Below are 21,308 nucleotides of genomic sequence, written 5' to 3' on the forward strand. Positions count from 1 at the left end.
TTTTTAAAATGATAGTGAGATCTCTTCATGTTTTATTTACTACTTCCGTTGAATCCAAGTGTGTTTTTGGAAGACTATTTGTTTTGATTAAATGGGATCTAATACCATAATAGATAGATAAATTATGGGATTCCAAATTTTAAAACAAATGCAACATTTGAGAGAAGTAATGATGTATTTCTCTAATTCTTTGTCAAGTAACTTTGGAATGAAAGCTTACGTTTACATTATATGATATTATAGTCTATAAAGTTTGAACGACTTTCGTTAAAAAGGAAAAATGATCTAACATCCAAGAAAATGGTGAACCCAAAAGAAAAGATGCACCATCATCGGAAAACATTTCAAGATTTTGAAAGATATATACCGATTATTACTCATCTTATTACTAATTGGTTTTAAAATCCCACATGATTTAGTACTTTTTTTTCTTCCAAAAATTGAAAGCTAACCATAGTTTTCGTTTATTTGATTTTTCTTTTTTTTTTTTTACTTTTGAGAAAATGAACGATGAAGTATTGGGAAGCCAAAGATCGAAGCAGTAGTGATCACACCAATTTGGGAAAAAAAAGGCATCAACTAACCTCTTTTATATCATTATATTAGATGCTTTTTTCTTGTGTGTAATGTCATTTCAAATTAAAGATGGCAAGAACCTTTTTTCTGTCTCTCTCTTTCTCTATATTTCTTCTTTATGAGTCCACTTGGTGAACAAACATTGGGAATGCGTTAAACACATTACTTTTGATGAGTTGTCAATTTGCAAAGTGCCACATCCACATGAAAGTTGGCGTTGGACACTCTTTGTTGTTCATTATCCACATTCTTTCTTGTGTTTTCCTTGTGCCCTAAAACCTTAACCATTTCACCCTCTCTTTCCCCTCTATTTAAACCATTTTCTCTTCTGCATTATTCTCTACTCATAACTACAATCTCTAAAACCTAACCAAACATCTGATATCTACATCTCTTCTGATATCTCTTTCTTTCTCAACAATATGGTATCTATTTCCAAGTTGGTTGCTTCAACGATGATCAAGAATAATGCTTGTGAAGATCTCAAGTGTAGCCGACAATTCTCTACTAATCTAACTACAACTATTATAAGACGAGAAGGTGATGACGACGACGACGATGGAGGTTACGATTACGCTCCAGCTGCATGAGTTATGACTATAGTTTACATTGTTTTCTTGTTTACTTTTCTTAAAGTGAATAGGGAGATATCTAGAAAAATAGGGTTTCATTTTAGCCAAGTTAATCAATATATTGTAACTCAAGATTTATATATATAAATTGCCCCCTTCCTTTTATCTAGTATATGTTGAGCTTTCATAGATTTAAAATCTAGAGGTGACGTGTGTTCACTGTCACTCTAATACTTCACACAACTTTTCCCTCTTATATTTAAATATCATCTCCTAATCTATTTGCTACTCAATAACTCAATTCAAACTTATCAACACGTTTCGCTCGCTACAACAATATGAAGAACAATGTTTGTTAAGGTGTCAAGCACTGCACACAAGAGTATGACTACTTGTCCAAAACATTTGTCACAGGACGGGACTACGATAAGGACAATGATGAAAGTCATGACTTTGCTCAAGGCCTTGCTTTTATAATTTACGAATATTATTGTTTACATGATATTGTTGACAACATTTTAAGTATTGTCATAGCTTTTTATTTTATTAGAATTGAGGTAATTGAATGTCGTACATTCATTCGTATACTCATATATATAATTTATGTGTCCTTTCACAGTCTCAAGAGCCTCGAATCTTTAACCTGCTTTCACCACTTCTACTGCAAGAATATATCTCTCATGTTCTTTTCCTTAGTTAATTAATCACTTGAATATTCTTATTCTTTTTTAGAAAATTTTTACTAGGGGCCTATCTAACAAATGACTAATTCTTCTTCTCCTTTTTTTTCCCTTTTATTTTGCAAAGGCATAAAATTAATTTATTTAGATATCTTTTTGCATATATTGGTTTTTAACGTATAAATCATGCATATATTCACGGTATATTATTTTGGATCTCTTTCTAATTTTAAATTGTCAGTAACTTCTGAATATACAAAAAAAATTTGTTTAAATTTATACCGTAACAAGCTAGAGTTTAAATTGAATATCTAACTTTTTTTTTTGACTCATTTACTTGATCATGAATATCATTTGTAATCATATCCTTTAAAGTTTCAATACTGAAAAAATCAACCGTAAACATGAACATAACTTAGCTTTTGATCATAACGCATACTCTTCATCAAAAAGTTCAAAGATCAAAGGGTCACCGTCCAAATATTATTAAAATTTAAATAAATAAAAAAGGCCAACCCCATAAAGAACAAATTGTTTAAACTTCATTAACTTTGTTAGTAATTATCTTGCTAGAAATTAAGCCTTTGCTTGTTATTAAAAGCAATGACTTAATAACCATTTAAACTAAGTATATATGTATACACTAAAAACCCTACTGTGTAAAGAATGAGTTATTTAAGTATTTTACTATGTACTAATGTAATAAATATCGTTGAAATAGTATCTAATAGGTTGAAAGTAAACATATCTTAACGATATATAATTAACATGTAATTGCTATACATTTTTTAGTTGTGTCTATGAGTTTAAATTTAGAAACAAAAAATACAAAAAAGAACAACTCTCCTCCGACACATGCATTCACTGAAAAATGTTCAAAAAGGTGTTGGAAGTTAACTCTTGATGACACAAACGTCGTTGGATGATTCATCGAAAAAACGTCGTAAGATATGTAGTAAACTCCATCGGAGGATATTAACATAACTCCCGATAGATCATATACCCGGTTGGAAGATACTTCTAGAAAATATTAAAATTATTTAAAGATAATTATATATCTTTTGAAAGTTGAAAGCATGCAACTCTTTCTTGATTGTTGGATCTTTTCACTTAGGGTTTAGATATTTATTATATAGTATAGGGTGTAGATATAGTTTATTAATTCTTTAGAGGAGCCTAACTAACTTTTTAAATGTGTTAAGTAAACTTAGAAGTTTCTAAATCAAATTAATTAAGAACATATTTGTTTACCTTATTTTATTTTATTCTATTATTAGATCTATATTAATACTCTTTTGTAAATACCCCTTTAACAAAAATTCTCAATACACAATTTTTCTATTTTTCTACGTTCGATATTGCACGCTTTGTGTTCGATCTACACTAAAATTTGAACTTACACATATAATTAATTAAAATAGAATATATTTTAAAAAGTTTAGAACCAACCTTTATAACTATGGACTATGATAAGATTTAAGTAAATACATTTATCTTGCATTGGACTTTTTTTCATATGGTAACATCGTGTTCACTTAATATATGATTATTGGATCTCGACCCCGAACCAAAATAGTATTGCTATAAAAGTATCTAATAAAATTATTTAAATAATTGAAAGACGATCAAGCAAAGTAATTTATATGTAATTCATCTAAAAAATGTGAAAAAGATAATAATGAAAAGAATAACAGTGTGAGGACAATAAATCAACAATCAAATTCTTTCCTTTTTCAAAGATTATTTCACATTAATTAATGTGACTTATACTTCTTTTTCTTTCTAACATAGATTTACTAAAAAGAAACAACTTATTAAAAGACTAAACTTTCTTTCATGGATATCAAAATTAAAATTAAGCAAACACAACATTCATTATTCACTTTTTCTTTCCTTTGTTTCTGAAAATAACTTAAAAATGTTTATATGATTCAACTCTCTGGCCGTAGTAGTACTCATGCATTTATACACATTAAATCATGCAGCCGGAGCATAATCGTAAATTGGGTCTTCATCATCATCTTTACCTTCAAAACAGGGCGTTAGATAGTTATACTCATTCGTACTATTGTGATGATCATCTTCAATGTTCATCAAATTAGCATCAACAATGCTAAAATCACTATGATCAACTATCATCAAAATGATAGACATTTTTTTAGAAAAGATTAAGAGAGGAAATAATAACGATAATCTTGAGACTCGAAAGGGATGAGAAAATTGGAGAAATTTTATAAGGTATTTATACCTTAAAATGTGAGGGAAAGGAAGAGAGATTGACTTTCATATTTTTTTTCAACCACCAATTATTTTAATTTCATAGTTTTATTTTGAAAGTCAATGTTTAATTTAATTTTTAGAAGTCAAAATGAGAATTTTGGATGGTATATTCTACACATTAAATAAATAAGCCAATAAATGTGGATGAGTATATAAAAGTTAAAAAAATTAATGCTTTTTTATTTTGACAAAGGCAAATCAATCAATGAGTTTGATTCATGCTTCTTCTTAATTAGATTTTAGTTTAGGGCAAACAAAAGTGCATTGAGATGCAATCAAAAATTTATATCAATCAATCAAAAAGTCAATTTTTACGTGCGATTTTGTTATCGTGTTTAAAAAAAAACAAGAAAATGTCAAAAATGGCACGTTGAAGTTTTTATATTACAAAACTAATATCATTTTTTTAAATTTCGTTTAAACATTTTTTTCTCATTGCATTTTGAACAAGGTTGGCTAGTGAGATTTAGTTTTTTAAAAAATTGAACTTTTTAGTTTGTTTTAGCCTTTTTGGGTCTTTTTTGGCAAAATTAAAATATTATGTCAAATTCTTGCCTCAAATATATAAATACATTAATGAAAATATAAGACCAAAGAGACATTATTTAATTATAATTATAATTATTTATTATTTATTATTTATCAAAAAAATATAGGTTAATTATAATTGGCCAACAATTTCAGAAATAATAATTAAGTATATAATAAAAAATTTTAAAAATATAAATATAACAAAATTTATCGAAATTACGAGTAGAATAAACTATAGTCAATCAATAATTGAACATTTACAACATACTATATTAGTAGTATATTAGTGATAGTATATTAGTTATAGACTCGTCATGGGCCTCATTTTTAAGGCTTTTATGTAGAAGGCTCTTTAGACTGTAGATGTAGAGATGAATGACCCAAATAATACATGGGCCGTAAGCAGGCTCATTAGTGGGCCTAACTTTGAGCCAGCCCGTCTATAAATATCTCGAGCCGACTCTCTAATATTCTCCATGTGCAAATCACCGAAAGAGAAACAAAACATTTCAGGAACAAGCATCTTCAATTCTCGATGGCGACGATGGAGTTAGACACCAAGCTACCGGAGGCCATTAGTGAAGACACGTGCTCCGCCAAGCCGGCGACAAAGCACGGCGAAGGTCTTAGGCATTATTATCTTCAACACATTCAGGACCTCCAGCTTCAACTCCGCCTCAAAACTCACAATCTCAATCGTCTTGAAGCTCAGCGAAACGAGCTCAACTCTAGAGGTAACACTGATTACTTAACCGTATCTCCTTTTCTCCAATTATAGGGTTTGGAATTGTAATAGCTAGTAGTTTTATAGATTTTGGTCGGAGAGCTATCTCGATCAGCATACCTTTGTTAGATCAACGATGATTTGCATTTTCGTGTGGTGAAATTTTGTTTACTTGCAGACTGGAATGTTTTTCTTCGATTGTTGTCAATGTTTCGATAAAACTTCGGGTCTCTAGATTAAGAAACCGACTTCAATTCAAAACTAGGGTTCTTGATTCTTTTAAAGTAGGATATGGATAATTCTTTTCTTTTTTATGCGACGTGGAAATGTGAAATAGTCAGATGAATCTACCAGACAACATGAGTTTTGTGTTAGATATCAATACGTTTTGGTAAATCAATTTTGTGTTATTTGTTAGGATCGTGAATGGTTTAGGATTATGTTATGTTGATGTTCTAGCTCTTGTATCACATTTGATAAAACTAGTTGTGCTGGTTGAAATTTTGTAGTGAGGTTGCTTCGTGAAGAACTTCAGCTGCTTCAAGAACCTGGATCCTATGTTGGCGAAGTGGTCAAAGTCATGGGAAAGAATAAGGTTTTAGTGAAGGTGAGTGATCATAGGAAAGTCATGTATGTTTTTCTTGAAGACATAGCCACCAGTTACATCCACATTCCCGTGTGTGTTATCTGTACGATGCTATCTATATTGGTTACAGAATGGATATGCAGGTGGAGATTTTCTGTTTTTAAGATGCATTGTTCAGAATGGTTTTTGTTTTTCCACTAGAGTGACTGGAAGAATTGATAATATTATATATGTGTAAAGAGAATATGTGGTCGATAACTTCCATTTCAACCTTTAGTGAGTAGTAAGGCAATGTTTTCATATTTACTTTGTACAGAATGGTCTCACATATTTTAAACCATGTCTGTTTTACATAAAAAATATTATGTTGTTTTGAACAGACTTTTAGTTTTAATCCTTCGCATCCTTTTGGAAAGGGAAATTTAGTTTCACATTTGACTTCTAATTTTTTTTAATAACCTCAGTGTGCCATTTTTCCCGTGCTGGGGATTGTGGTTTGAATTAAGCTTGCTTAATGTTTTGTGTCTAGAATTTGTGACTCAAAGGATGTATTGGTTTTGAGCTAGGATGCTTATTGTAAAGCTACATGTCACAGGTGCATATTACATTTATTTTTCAACTTCTTCCATTTTCTTTACAGGTACATCCAGAAGGGAAATATGTTGTAGATATAGATAAAAGCATTGATATCACAAAAATCACCCCATCAACTAGGGTTGCTCTTCGAAACGACAGTTATGTTCTTCATTTAGTTCTGCCAAGCAAAGTAGATCCATTAGTGAATCTTATGAAAGTTGAAAAGGTCCCTGATTCTACTTATGACATGATTGGTGGTCTTGATCAGCAAATCAAGGAGATAAAAGAGGTATATCTCTCATCAGTTTCCATTCCCTGATTTACCTTCATTGCTTGTAGGATGTTGATCGATTCTACTGCAGACCTATATTTGAAACTTGAAATCATTAATTCATTTTTTCCAATTGAATTCTTCTTTAGGTCATTGAGCTTCCAATCAAGCATCCAGAGTTATTCGAAAGTCTTGGAATAGCTCAACCAAAGGTAAAATCGAGTGTGCAGTGTACTGTTTCTAATTGCTGATATATTTTCCTCTAATCTCACTCTTTTTTTCATTCTTAAATCATGCATAGGGTGTCTTGCTATATGGGCCTCCTGGTACTGGGAAAACACTATTGGCTCGTGCAGTTGCACATCACACTGATTGTACTTTCATTAGGGTTTCTGGTTCTGAGTTGGTGCAGAAATATATTGGAGAGGGTTCTAGGATGGTTAGAGAGCTTTTTGTGATGGCCAGGTCTGTTTTGAATATCTTTTAGTTTTTGTTTTCAATAATTGAACATTTGGATACAGTTTAAGGTCTTCCTCTAATATTCTTTTCTTTATTCTCTATGAATAAATTGCTTGATGAGATAACCCTCAACCACCTAAAGAATAAGTAAATAAATAAAGAAGGGTATAATCTGATTGTTAACCGTGCTGTTAATGGCATCCTTATTATATTCACTAAAAAATAATTCAATGGAAAATGTAATTTCTTGACTTCTATGTTTTTGTTACTTCATGCTTTCTCAGAATGACGTGTATTTTTGTAATATCAACTTATGAATGAAACACGTTTTTTTATTCACTTCTGCAGGGAACATGCTCCGTCTATCATTTTCATGGATGAAATTGACAGTATTGGGTCAGCTCGTATGGAATCTGGGTCTGGTAATAGTGATAGTGAGGTGCAGAGAACTATGCTGGAACTTCTTAACCAACTGGATGGATTTGAAGCATCTAACAAGATCAAGGTTTGTGTTGCTGAATTTTATACAATAGTTTATAAGAAATTATAAATATGTTATGCTTGTTGATTTGATGTACTAACTACCAGCTTATCTACAGGTTCTGATGGCCACAAATCGGATTGATATTCTTGATCAGGCTCTTCTAAGACCTGGACGAATTGATAGAAAAATAGAGTTCCCAAACCCTAATGAGGAGGTACATTACTTTATGAATGTTTTCCTCGTGTTTTATGTCAGTGCTATAATCAATTTCTGATAACTTCTACTTTGGAAATTTATTAGCAACACGCAATGTGTTTGTTCATTAACAAACATTAAGGGTAAAAGAAAGTGGAACTTAAGTGTAGTTCTATCTAAATCTTTAATAGCCAAGGGTGCTTTCTTTTGGATTCTTCAGCCATTTTATTCTTTATAAGAAGGTCCATCGGGGAGTTTCCAGGGACAGTGACATGTTCTAGAGGTGTCAAAATGGACAAGAACAGCCTGAGTGAGACAAACCTAATCCCAAACTTTCAAAAGAATCTTAGGCTGCCCTTATAAATATGGTGGCATTTCTGCAGCTGAAAGTCCATGGATCTTATACATATTCATGCAAGCCATATAATTAAAAACTATAGTATATATTACTTTATGTCCTAAAAGATATATTTTAGTTTAATACTCAGAACTCAACTTCTAGAACAGAGTTGAAATATAGGTTCCTATTTATGAAAAAAGTTAAATTACAAGTTTCGTCTATGAATTTTGTTTCAAATAGGTCTCAAAACTTTGAAGTATGTTTATTGAGTCTTTAGTTTTCAATTTTGTATTTGATAGGTCAAACTTTCGATTGTTTGTGTAATAGCCCTTTAGCATCAACTCTCTTTTAGTATGATGACCTTGTGGTGTATTTTCTGCAATGCAGTCTCGTTTTGATATCTTGAAAATACATTCGAGAAAAATGAATCTAATGCGGGGGATCGACTTGAAAAAGATTGCTGAGAAGATGAATGGTGCATCCGGTGCTGAACTTAAGGTCAGTTAGATTTCTACACGAAACATTCCAGTTTTTCCTGCTTCAGGTGAACGAACTTCAATGTCAATCTCGTTTCATCTTTCCAGGCTGTTTGCACAGAAGCTGGAATGTTTGCTCTAAGAGAAAGAAGGGTTCATGTAACCCAAGAAGATTTCGAGATGGCAGTTGCGAAGGTTATGAAGAAAGACACAGATAAGAACATGTCATTGCGAAAGCTCTGGAAGTAAGTAGACTGAAGTAGTAGTTTACCGTTTGGTCACACACTAAAACTTTGAAAGCAAGACGACACAGTGAAGACGGCGGCACAGTTTTCCACAACCAACATGTTTTGGAAATTAAATGAGGCTGTTGGGTGTGAGAGACCAGTTCAAAAGCCTCTCCAGTCTCCACTCCAATGTAAGCTTCTTCTCTCTAAGTCCTTATTACACTTTAAAACGCGTCTCTGCCCAATTCCCACTTTGAAAAGTAAATACTTTGGAGGAGGACCCCTCATGAGCTGCCGTATATGTCAATTTGTGGTACCCATTGTTCTGAAGGACATTCGTGCTTTCTTGTCGATATTACTTTACTTTCCAGGTCTTCTGGGTGAGTCTGAAAAACAAAAGAGGTCTAGCTTACATGTTTAGTCTCTAAACTTCTAGGTTCTTTTTCCCATATGACTCGAAACTTCCAGGTTTGTGTTTATTAATAGGTTTTGATTTTTTAACTGTTAAGTGTGGTCTTTAATAGTCTTGATTAGGTTTTGAAATTGCCAATTGGTTAAGTTTAAATTTTCAAATCTTATGTTAATACCTATTAGCTATAATTTTGAATTTTGTATGACCATCAAATTAAAAAAAAAAAAAATTGAAATTTTGGAAGTATTTGGCCAAAATATAGACCCGAATCTTGTTTCTTTTCTAAAAATATTAGTCAGTCATAATTGTTTAGGTAACGCTGAAGAGATTGAGAATGACTCTCGGTTGACGTAGTCAATTCTATTGCTCTCTTTTTCATTAATAATGAAGAAATTAAGTGTAGGAATATGTTTGACTACTTTTTTTTTTATGAGAGTTGTTTTTAAATATAAAAATTTGAAATTACGAATTTCGACTTCTTCTCATTCAAAATTTGAAATTTGAAACTTGTTTTTTTTTTTCTTCTATTATTATTATAATTATATCCTAATAATTTTTGCACATTTCATAAGTAAAGTTCATTCAAAAGTCTTTTAATATACGTTTTGATTTTTTTTTTTTTTTTTTTTTTTTTGAAATGGTTGAACGAAAAGCTGGTAACTTTCTTTTCAAAATTTGTAAAAGAACATTATTAAATATACTTAAAAATGAGATTTAAGAAATATTTTCCAAAACCTAGTGGTAATGTTATTATAAATAACTTACTGACTTTTTGTTTTTTTCTTAAATTTTCAATTAAAATGCTTGTTTTGAGTAAGAAATTAAATGTGATGGTAGCTCTTTATTATTATTTATATTTGATTAGTAAATCAATGGGCATAAACCAGGTTCTAAAAGGACAAATAATAATAAAATGAATTCAATATATATATGTGTGGGTCTTTTACAAAATATAACAAAGTGGTAAAATAATTACATAAAATGAAATTATTAAATAATTTCAGTTCACGGTAAATTCATAACTTTGCAAAGTTAATTCACTCAGCAAGGTCGAAATGAATATTAAATATTCAAAAGTGAAAGAAAGCAAAGATTAATATAAGGGTTAACTTTTATTTTTGGGATTTTCTCTTTGTGATGATTGGTCAAAAAGCCAAAAGGGTAAAGAGAGCAATAAATTATGAAAGGGAATTCCTTCACGTTGCATGAAAATGATTGGATATATATCTCTTTGACTTTTTCTTTCCCTAAATAGTTTATTACTATACATTTCATTATCAATCCATTCAATTTTATTAAATTAAATAAACAATCAAATTTGTTGTTGTAATTGTGTTAGGTCTTTGTTTTATTATTGCCTTTACATATTCCTTTCTTTTTTAATTGTTTTATAGTTATTGACATTTGTTAATTCACTTGAGTTTCTATTCGGTTGATCGAAAAGTATATATATATACATTAATTGAGGTGACATCTACACAAGGTATCTACAAGCTCAAGTTGAAGATATACATTAGTAAAAGTATACCGTCGAAAACGAATATATCTTAATTGACATTATCAATCCACGTATTGTTAAAAATGAACTTAATATCCAATCGAACTTTGAAGGTATTGGAAGGTACAAATACATGGAATATTATTCTCTATAACCTAATATAAGAAAGAGATTAATATTTTAATAAAGAAAAAAGAAATGTCCCCACTCTATTTGTCATGGAAGAACCCTCCAAAAATTAGTGATAAAAAATAATGAGATTATTCAAATCTCAAGAACATAGAAAACCCAAAATCCAGATCTCTAAAAACCCCTCTTCTCAAAAATCTCACCATTTTTGACTTTCAAATCCCTAATTTTCCTTCGAAGAATGTTGATCAGAGAAAAACCCCTTCTACAATGGCAGCAACTTTGTTTCGTGTTCTTCCTCTTCATCTCTCTCCTTCTCCATTTCTCCCATGGCGACGTCGGCACTGCTGCCAAATACCCTCCGCCATATTCCCGTAAGAATACTTTCTCAACTCCAACAAATTCTTGGATTATTTCAATTTTTTAAAATTGGGGGATTTTGAATGATTACTGTTATGATTATAATTATTTTGGTTTGGTTGATATTGCAGCGACGGCGTGTTTCGGGGGAGATTTAAGTCAATTTCCGACGAATAATATGTTTGCGGCGGCGGCAGATGGGATTTGGGAGAACGGAGCGGCGTGTGGGAGACAGTATTTTGTTAGGTGTTTTAGTGCGTCGGAACCGGAGGCGTGTGTGGCGGATCAGACGGTGCAGATTACGATCGTTGATCATACTGAATCGATTGTTTCGACGCCAACGGCGCGCGGAACGACGATGACTCTTTCCTCGACGGCGTATAAAGCAATTGTTAATTCTTCAGCTACCGTTCAATTCGTCACCATTGAATTTCTTCAGTAACTTTCTCTCTTCTCTCTTCTCTCTTCTCTCTCACTTTTCTTTAATCTTACAACTATACCAAAATAAATTTACAAATACTATTTTCTATTTTCTTTTCATTTACAAAAAAATTTCACCATTGAATTTTAAATCTGATTTCTTTTTCTTACATTTTCTTTTTAAAATTGTGTAAAAAACAAACGTTTCTGAATAAATGATTTATATATAAATATATAGTATTTATTTGGAATTTACGATAGTCTACAAATTGAGTTTACTTTATTGTTTTTTTTAGAGTGGACTATAATCACTCAAAGTTATTTTTGAAATATAAAAATAGACAAATATTTACAAAAATGTTTATTATTATTATTATTTTTCCATTTTGATATTTTAATACTTTAACACATGTATTTATCAAGACCATAACAATTCTTTTATTTTTTTAAAGAATAAAAGTAAAAGTTGAAGACATCTATCTATCAAATATGAGAAAATATCTCATATGAAATTTTGTTATACTTTTATAAATATTTTAGTTCAATCTAAATATCATTTTTCACATGTATAATTAATTAATTAAGTAAACGAGAGGGGAGTAGTTAGATTGGAAATCTTATAGTATAAAATTAATAGCAAATAACTTTTCTGATTGGATGGAAAGATTCTTAGACCATTATAAACAACTTTCTAAGTGCTTAAATTATTATTATTATTATTATTATAGATAATTTTAGAGTTTGGTATTGAATGTCCCCAATAATGAAAATGTTGATATTGCAGGGTATGATGTGTAAATGTGATGAACAAATGGGTTTCCTTCACAAATTGTAAGTGAAATTATTGCGAATAATTCTTGTATTTTAATTTCCAACAATACATATTTATTAGTCAACCCCCTGCAAACAATAGTAATAATATAATTCTTTTTTCTAGCTTTGATTTTGATTTGGTTTAGTACAGAGACGTTAAAATCAAACTCAAAATTTAGAAATCTAAATAAAAAACAATCGAATAGGTTTAGTGCAAGATGAATAGCTCATTATCCAACTAAAAAGTATGAGATTAAACGTTGTCCTATATTACTTTTAATCGAAAATACTCGATGTTTAGATATTTTCTTTAATATCACTAAAGAAATTGTTCTTATTTTACATTTTAAGGTTGAATTACTATTTTCATATTTGGGTTTGTAAGTTTGGGTGTTTAATTTAACGTTTAAAGTTAAAAGCATTTAGTTTAATGTTCCATTACTTTTAAACAAAATGGGTTAAAATATCATATTAGTCTCTATCTTTTTATACTATATGTTATAGTATTTGCAAATTTCTGTTGTTAAAAGCTTTATTTACTTTATCCTAATGGTTTAAATAAGAAAAATAAGAATGCACTATACGAATGTTTTTCAAAAAGTTTATTTATATTCATAGTGGAAATGGTTCATAGATAAATTAGCATTAAACCCCTAAATTTAAGCTTTCTTAAAAAAAGCTCTAAAATTAGATATTTGGGTCCTAAAATAAAATGACGAAAAATGATTTTCAAGCCCATTTTCTTTATCAATAAAGAGTAAAAATTTACTATTATTATGGTTTTTCTTTTTTAGGGCACAAATTATAATTAGAAATTTTAAAAACCAACAAACTATTTATTCCAATTCGTCCTTCTCCCCTTATACACACCCTTTCCCAGAAAATGACCACCAATCTACTCATCTTTCGCCCTATCAGAATCCAACCATCTGCCACCTCTGGCTCCAGCTCCGGTCACCGAAAACCTATATCCATACCCTGTCGCCACGGTTGGCCTCAATGGAGACTTGACCCACCAGACTACATCGGTGACAACGTGGAGCCAGATTCATATTCAACAAAGAAGGTGACAGAATCCCAACTCTCTGCCGGTTGCTTAACAGAGGAGAAGGCAAAGCAACTCCGAATTATGACGACGAGGTATAATACATGATGGAATGTACCATTCGGCCATCGCATCTCGCCTAGCTTCTGATTTCTCAAACACTAACAATCAATGCCTTTCAATTCCATATACGAAATAGAATACATTCTCGACTTTGAATCCCAAGATTCAAGTGATGGTGACTTAATTATCCAATACACATCTAATAATCTCTTACCTTAGTTCCTTGTTCCTTGATTGATTAAGGTTTGGATTGAATTTGTGTATGTAATTGAAATGTGAAATTAGAGGGAGGGGATTTTTCATCTCTTTTATTCAAAGGAGTCAAAATCTGTCAATTTGGGAGTGAAGGGGTTTTTAAGAATTAGATTCTGGGATTTGTCCACCTGCCTACTCTAAAAGATAAATTAATTCGACCCCGACTCTATGTATAATCACAAATAAATCAGCTTTCTATAACCACAAGTTACAATAATAAAAGCATGTTTATAAACACTTTTATAACTCAGCCCCAAACATGTATTGTCTATACCCTATGTAAAGTTTAAAAAATGATGCATCAAAATATTTGAAAGCTGCTCAAGAATTTCATACTATAAATTCCGAAAATAATAAGAAAGAAAATGTAGTCAAACTAACAACTTGTAATGGGACCCCAAAACTTGATGTGTGGTTTGAGTAATTATTTCCAACACAACTCTAAAGTCTTAACTAGCCGTCAGAAATCCTCAGGTAAAGTTTAATCCATTGTTCCAGTGATAATAACAAGTGAAGAAAAATGATAGGATGAATTATTGAGTAAAAGAAAAAGAAAAAGGAGTAAATAATGATCTCTCAGCAAACATCAGGTGATGGTGGGAAAAATGAGCTTACTTGCTCTCAGCATCGTAGATATCAGTTCTGATCATACTCATCAAGGAACACAACTCAATTTTGTAATTGAACAATTTAATTATATTTTAAAATTTTAAAACCATTAAAAAAAAATCCACCTCATGTTTGAGGAAAGTTTAAGCTCCAACATGGATAAAGTGAAGAGGAATTCAATCAAGCAATAGCAAGGAGAACATCAATCACATAATACATACTATTACCTTCTACATTATGTCATTGGGAAAAGTTTCATTGCAAGCAAGGACAAATGCCCGAATATTTACGAGCATTCCCATAGAACTTGTTGGCCAATGAGTTTGTAAGGACCAAACGTACAAGGCTTCAAATAATACTTTTCTAGATCTCAAGTGTGAGGGATTTCTAAGTTACAGGCAGGAATTGAACGTGAGAATACCAACGTGGACAAGTTTTGGCTAAGAACACAACTCAATTTTCTACGGTAAAGAGGACTTCAAACTTGAGCCCATAATGTTACTCTTTGACAATAAGCAATAACCTCGGAAATTGCTAGCTTATCTTTAAAACGAGCAGCAAATCTCAAGGGACATCACTTGTGTCCAAGTCTTGATCACATGGTCAATTGCTAAACAACATTTAGAAACCCAGCAAATTGACAGAGCAACCTATTTAGAAACCCAGCAAATTGACAGAGCAACCTATGAACGTCCCTTATGAAGTAGCACATAATTCCCCGAAATTAAACTCTAACCTCCTACCTTATGAATACACACACACATACATGAGAGTCCAAGCTAGCTTGCGCTTATTTGGACTATTCTTACAAGTCAACTGTTTAACCCAACTACATTTGGTTCCATGAAAAGGTAACTTGTCGGGTATAAAATATTAGGTAGGTGACTAAGGTGACTTGATCTTATTCCCTCTAAGCTCTTTATTATTTGTATGGCTCTTTTTGACGAGTAGGCCAAGTCATAGTGATTTCATTCCTCCTCAGATTTTCACTTGTATGACTAATCGGCTAGACGTTAATCAAGTAGTAATTTACATCTGTGCCTTTTCCAAGGGCCCATAATACTCACGGACTCTAAGAATGATGAGAAATCACATTTCTCAGAGAAATCAAAATCAACAATTTCTGCAATACTTTTGTAGTTAATAGGATCAATCAAAAACTCTGAAAACTTTTGAACTTAGACTACGTTAATTTCCAACTCCACATTAGTCTAAATACCCCACCAAAATGTAGCCAAATCCCCTTTTCTTCGTGACCAATTCGGTTCTACAATACATAGCAACCAATGGTGGACCAAACATAAAAATTCTTAGATAAGAAGATAAATTTACAGAACAGCGGATGCATATTGATATCATCAACAAATGAACAGAGAAACATGGAAATCGCAAGATTCAAGAATGTGAATTCAATATGATAGGGGCAATGATAAAAGCAAATATAAGGGTCAAGAGGATACACCAAGTAAAAGCCATGGGCAAAAGCACCAGCCAAAACCGCCGTGAACAGCCGATCCCTCACAACAGGGTTTTTCCGCAGCGCAATTCTAACTGAAAAAACAAAACAAAATAGTCCCACAAATTTAGAATCTCGTTCGAACAAAACTCAGATGAAAAAAAAAACCAGAAATGCTCAAAAAAAGAAAAAAAAAAAAAAACGAAAACCTCAGAAAATTGAACTTACTGAGAGGAAGAACAGGGGCGTAAACGAGAGGAACCAAGAACTTGTATGGGGCCGATTGCTTCCTCGGAAAAGCCTCCCTTTTCAGAAGAAAAGAAGGAGAGAATTTTCACATGGGGAGATTCAGAAAATGGAAACAAACGAGAATGAAAATGAATCGAGGACATCTATGAAGAAACAGAGAAGAGTAATTGAAAGACTGACCGAGAACTGGGATCGACGGGCGGCGGGGCCATGGCGGAGGTGGAACCAGCGGCTTTTGGGAAAACAACTTTCAGCTTCAGCCCGCGGGAATGGAAAAAAGTGGTAATTAGTTTCGTTTCATTCACGACCCCTCTCTGTCTCGAACCTAATTCACTTCTAAAACCGTGGGTTCACCCAACCAAACCAAACCCAACATACGAACCAACGGTTCAGTAAAAGTTTAAACCAACTTTGTCATTGAATTTTCTTTTATATAAATTTTACTTAGTTGTCACATTTTCGTATGTAGTTATAGGAACCATATGTATAAAGGTAAAGGTAAAAGTAAAAGTAAGTGTAGGTTGAACACAGTTTATCTACAAAGGTAAATAAATGAAATAGGAGATCTACGTCTAACCCAAATTCCAAAAGAAAAAAAATGTCTAAACTTTGTGTATACCAAAATTTTGTAGTGATCCAATAAGGGAAGCAGCATTTGGGCTCGGCCATTTTCACATAATTAAATTCATTTTTCTTTTTCTTTTTTTCTAAATAATATATATATATATATATATATATATATATATATATATATATATATATATGTTATTGTTGTTGTTATTATTATTTTAGTGGGGCATGGTTATTAATGAAATAATGATTAAAATCCAAAGTGACAAAGAGACATGTGATTGAGTTTTAGAATTAGGAATAACAAAAAATTTAGTAACCATTCATTATATTGTAGAGTAAAAAATATTAGGTTATAGTTTCCATTTCTCTCATTCAAAATAATAATAATAATAACAATAACATTACATTATAAAACTTTATTTGTTACATATTCATTATTAACTTATCACTAAATGTGTGTTTTCACTAAATGTGTGTTTGGAATATATTCATTAATAGATTAATTTAAAAAATAGTTTTGAAATAAATAATAATATATATATATATATATATATATATATATATATATATATATATATATATATATATATATATTTGTATACTAAGCGTATAACAATGTATTTGGTAGTAATTTTGGCAACACGTTTTCACTAGCCAAAATCACTTTTGCAAAAAAAAAAAAAAGGGTATATGGTGTTTGGTAACCTAAAAAAAATGAATTTAGATCGCAACAAGAAATCACTCAAAATTGATTTTTTAAGCATCTCACCTCTCTCGTGATTGTATGAAAAGGTGATTAATTTGGAATCACCACCTTATTTTATATAGTTTGTGAAATGCCTGAAATACTCATTTCAGTAATTTGATAGTTTTAAAATCACTTTTGGTATAAACACAAAAATCGAAAATCATTTTAAAATATATGAAAAATCAATTTTAAAATTAGTTTATTACCAAACATATGTACTTTAAAATCAGTTACAATCTAAATCTTTTTTTCTAAAATCACTACTTCAACTATCACTTCCAAACACACCCTAAATGTATCTAGTTGTAGTGAAGTTTTCCAACTTTTTTTAAACATGTTTTCTAATACATTGTTATAAATTAATGAAAAATTCTTTTACTACGTCATTAAAAGTGAATTTTGTTTTAATGATGAATATATACGAGTTATGATGGAATTTGATGACTTTAAAAGAAGAATTATATGTGATTATTGCTAAACTACGTGTGGTAACTCAACATGATATCAATGGTAAGGAGAGAGTAAAAATTGGAGAGAAATTAATTAAGAAAGACAACTACATACCCATAACCAACAAAACCCTAAAGCCCTTATGCCTCTCATGTGAAACCCACATGAGTTTTTAAATGTTAGCTATAGTTAGAGGATTTAAAAAACTTTGGTACATACAATAAATGGCACTTCTTAATTTCCTCCACTTGTTTTTGTTGGATATCACTTATGAACTTTATCCACCAAAACCCCCAAACCCTAATGCCTCTTTCCACCCCCCTCGTTTTCATCTTCTTTAGCCCTTCAAAAGCCCCATTCTTTCTATTTAATTTTCTTTTGCATTTATACGACTTGACTTGTCTTTGTCTTTGTCAATGTCTACTTCAACCAAAGACTTAAAAGGTGAAGCATGGGTGTTGATGGATATTTCTAGTAAATTTGTAAAACCAAATATTTCAGATGAAATTAAACTAAATTTGGCTACCTAAATAATATTCAAACACTTTTTAACTAAAATACACTAAAATATTTTATTTATTTATATTAACTTTAAATCATGATGTTTAATATATCTTATTTTAAACGTTTATATTATATGTTAATCATATTTTTTAAAAACCGATGATGATGGTGATCCTATTATAGGATTAGATATATAGTCTAGAAGCAACGAGATTCATTCGACACAAAATTAAAAGTTCAAGTGGTTAATAAAATTATTGAAGCAAGACCTAAAAGTAGAGTTAGGATATGGGTGGCAAAAGTATTTAGTCAATCCAACTAACGACTATCTATTAGGTACAAAATAAAAGAAATTGGTGATGTTTTAAAATATTTGCAAAATGGAAAGACTAAATAGACATTGTTATTAGTATGTTTTAGTTCAATTAGCTAGACAGGAATCTAATCTAACCCATTGAAATGGGTTGGTAAGACCAAGTAAATGTTTTCCTCTTTTGGTGGGTTAAAAAAGATAAAGATATTTTTTATTCTTTTATATAGGGGTGTCCACATCGTTCCCATTGAATAGATTTGGGAGCCGCCATGTGATAGAAGTTGATGATGTAGGGTATCCCTTTAAACATGAAATGGGTCTATTGGAAAGTCTTTTCCCTTTCATTTGTGGAGTGAAAACCCTAATTTTATTCACTATACAATATATATAAGCTAGAGAGACATATTGAATATTCAAAGAAATATTAAATGTCTTAGGTTAATTTAAGAACTTGTGGAAGTGAGAGATGAGGTTAACTATTAGACAACATAATTTATATCATGATTTCAAAGACCGAATGACGAGGTACTGTAGATTCTTGAGTATGGTTTTTGAATTGATTTCATACATGATTTGAAGTTTAATAAATATAACTACACATATTATATATTCTAGGGGATGTTGAGATCATCTTGAACTTTACCAACAATAACATGTTTACAATGTAAGGGGTGGAACCATAACAAGGACAATGTCCAAAACCCTAGAGGGTTTGGGGGGTCAAGCTCATTAGCCTAATAAAAGTAAAAGGTCCCAAAGTGAAAGAGAAAGGGAGAGAGTTAAATGAAATTGGAAGGTTTTGAAGGGCAAAATGAGTGGTTTTCAATGTCGGTTGGTGGTGGTTGTAGGCAGTGGAGTGTCATTGTTAGGGTATACCCTAAAAAATTGATGTCCCAAAGTCCTTCAAATTGGGTCTCTCTCTCTCTCTCTCCCTCTTATATTGTTTTTTTCTTATCATGGTTTTCTCTGTTGCCTTTGTTTTGTTATCATGAAATGGGCCTTTGTTCAATTGTTTTGCTTTCAATAGGGTAGGTTGCTTTTATTTTTCCCTATATCTTGTCGGTATATAAAAGTGAGGATATTGAACAATAGTTTTTAAAATAATATGGTAAATTAATAAATGACAACAAGAACTTGTCTAGCTATCATGACAAAACAGCAACAAGAAGAGGTTAAATTACAAGCTTTTAATCGTTTACTAACTTTTAAGTTTGTGTTCAAAACAAACCTTTAACGATCACTCTTTCAAGAATGTCTATCTCAATATTTTGTTCTATCATCATATACTGCTATTACGTTAGAAATGTCTTGAATTTATTATTTGACGCTACGAACAATCAAGTTCGAGAGTTATTTAACAATTGTTATGACTCTAGGGTTTAGAGAAGTGCACTATATAAACTCTCTATTACTTACGTCATTTTTTATCGCTAAAAACATTCTCTCTAACAATACTATTCTTTATGGATATAATTAAGACAATGTTAGACTAAATCACATGTATGCATGTCGTTGATCTTTTTAATTTTTAATTTTTTGTATTATCCACTGGTCGCCATAAGTAGAATCTCTAGTTTTGAAACATTCCAAATTTCTATTGTAAAGCTAATAGTCAATTAGTCCAAGCTCAAAAAAGTCTCAATCTTTTGTTTATTATATATATATGTGCATGATATTGCCCATGCTATAGCTTTCATGTAATGTGTATATATGTTTTTCACACACATTCAAGAAAAGTATTATTTAAAAAAGTGAATTATAAAAATTAAAAACTATGTGACCTAATAGGAAAAACTTTAGTTTTTGCATCTGAAAAATGCTTCAATAAATAGAAATTATTATGAGTTACCCATATAGAATTGAAAGCATGTTTGGATCCATTCATTAGAGCACTGTCCTTTTGGTTTAATATTATGTTTGTGTATTTCTCTCTCATAGCCCATATAAACATTTCAAGACAACACCTGTCCAGGTTGAGCCCTTTTTGCTTTCCAAAGCAATAAAACATAATGGGGACTTGAGATCCAACTGAGATGATATTTATTGAGAGTTTGTTTGTATTTTCCTTTTTCTCTTTACATGTGTTTTTTCTCTCCTTTTTTTTTAAAGCTAGTCTCACACCTCACCTTATACCTACTTTGAAGTCTCATATGGATTAGATATAAAGAAAAAAAACTTATATATTCTTGGTATTTTAGTGATGAAACAACTGTATCCAATGAAATGAAGCTTTTTGGTGGGTAAAACCAAAACTATCACAAGAGCTATTTGTTTTAGTGCTTTTGATTTACTAAACCCTTCGAACAACCTAATTTATATTTAGTTCGTGTGTTACTAATTTTAGAATTTGAAGAGGTAATCACATATATAAAACAAACACTCTAACTCTATTAACACCTATATAATATGCACTATATCATATTGTTGTCTAATA

At 31.0% G+C, this 21,308-nt stretch overlaps 3 protein-coding genes across 4 annotated transcripts; 2 read left to right on the forward strand and 1 right to left on the reverse strand.

The window, feature by feature from the left end:
• Window positions 1–5,100: 5,100 nt before the first annotated feature.
• LOC101204697 (26S proteasome regulatory subunit 8 homolog A) lies at window positions 5,101–9,550 on the forward strand. The gene is made up of 9 exons (XM_004139279.3): window positions 5,101–5,373; window positions 5,873–5,970; window positions 6,590–6,814; window positions 6,946–7,008; window positions 7,098–7,261; window positions 7,604–7,760; window positions 7,855–7,953; window positions 8,662–8,772; window positions 8,859–9,550. The coding sequence occupies exons 1-9, from the start codon at window positions 5,175–5,177 to the stop codon at window positions 8,997–8,999; spliced, it is 1,257 nt and encodes a 418-aa protein (XP_004139327.1). The 5' UTR covers window positions 5,101–5,174; the 3' UTR covers window positions 9,000–9,550.
• Window positions 9,551–10,989: 1,439 nt separating this feature from the next.
• On the forward strand, window positions 10,990–14,133 carry LOC101204939 (EG45-like domain containing protein 2). 2 transcript variants are annotated; one of them, XM_031881140.1, is made up of 4 exons: window positions 10,990–11,390; window positions 11,508–11,814; window positions 12,581–12,627; window positions 13,528–14,133. In XM_031881140.1, the coding sequence occupies exons 1-3, from the start codon at window positions 11,258–11,260 to the stop codon at window positions 12,585–12,587; spliced, it is 447 nt and encodes a 148-aa protein (XP_031737000.1). In that variant the 5' UTR covers window positions 10,990–11,257; the 3' UTR covers window positions 12,588–12,627; window positions 13,528–14,133. The 2 variants fall into 2 exon arrangements, with proteins under 2 accessions (XP_031737000.1, XP_004139328.1); XM_004139280.3 differs by lacking the exon at window positions 13,528–14,133 and having other exon boundaries at window positions 11,013–11,390; window positions 12,581–12,737.
• Window positions 14,134–14,305: 172 nt separating this feature from the next.
• On the reverse strand, window positions 14,306–16,621 carry LOC101204118. Its single transcript, XM_004139277.3, has 4 exons — window positions 16,467–16,621; window positions 16,266–16,342; window positions 16,042–16,132; window positions 14,306–14,614 (listed from the first exon to the last, which is right to left on the reverse strand). Exons 1-4 carry the CDS (start codon window positions 16,496–16,498, stop codon window positions 14,584–14,586), a joined length of 231 nt encoding a protein of 76 aa, XP_004139325.2. The 5' UTR covers window positions 16,499–16,621; the 3' UTR covers window positions 14,306–14,583.
• Window positions 16,622–21,308: the final 4,687 nt, after the last annotated feature.

The sequence above is a fragment of the Cucumis sativus genome, chromosome 2, assembly GCF_000004075.3.
Source record: "Cucumis sativus cultivar 9930 chromosome 2, Cucumber_9930_V3, whole genome shotgun sequence".
NCBI classification, from domain to species: Eukaryota; Viridiplantae; Streptophyta; class Magnoliopsida; order Cucurbitales; family Cucurbitaceae; genus Cucumis; species Cucumis sativus.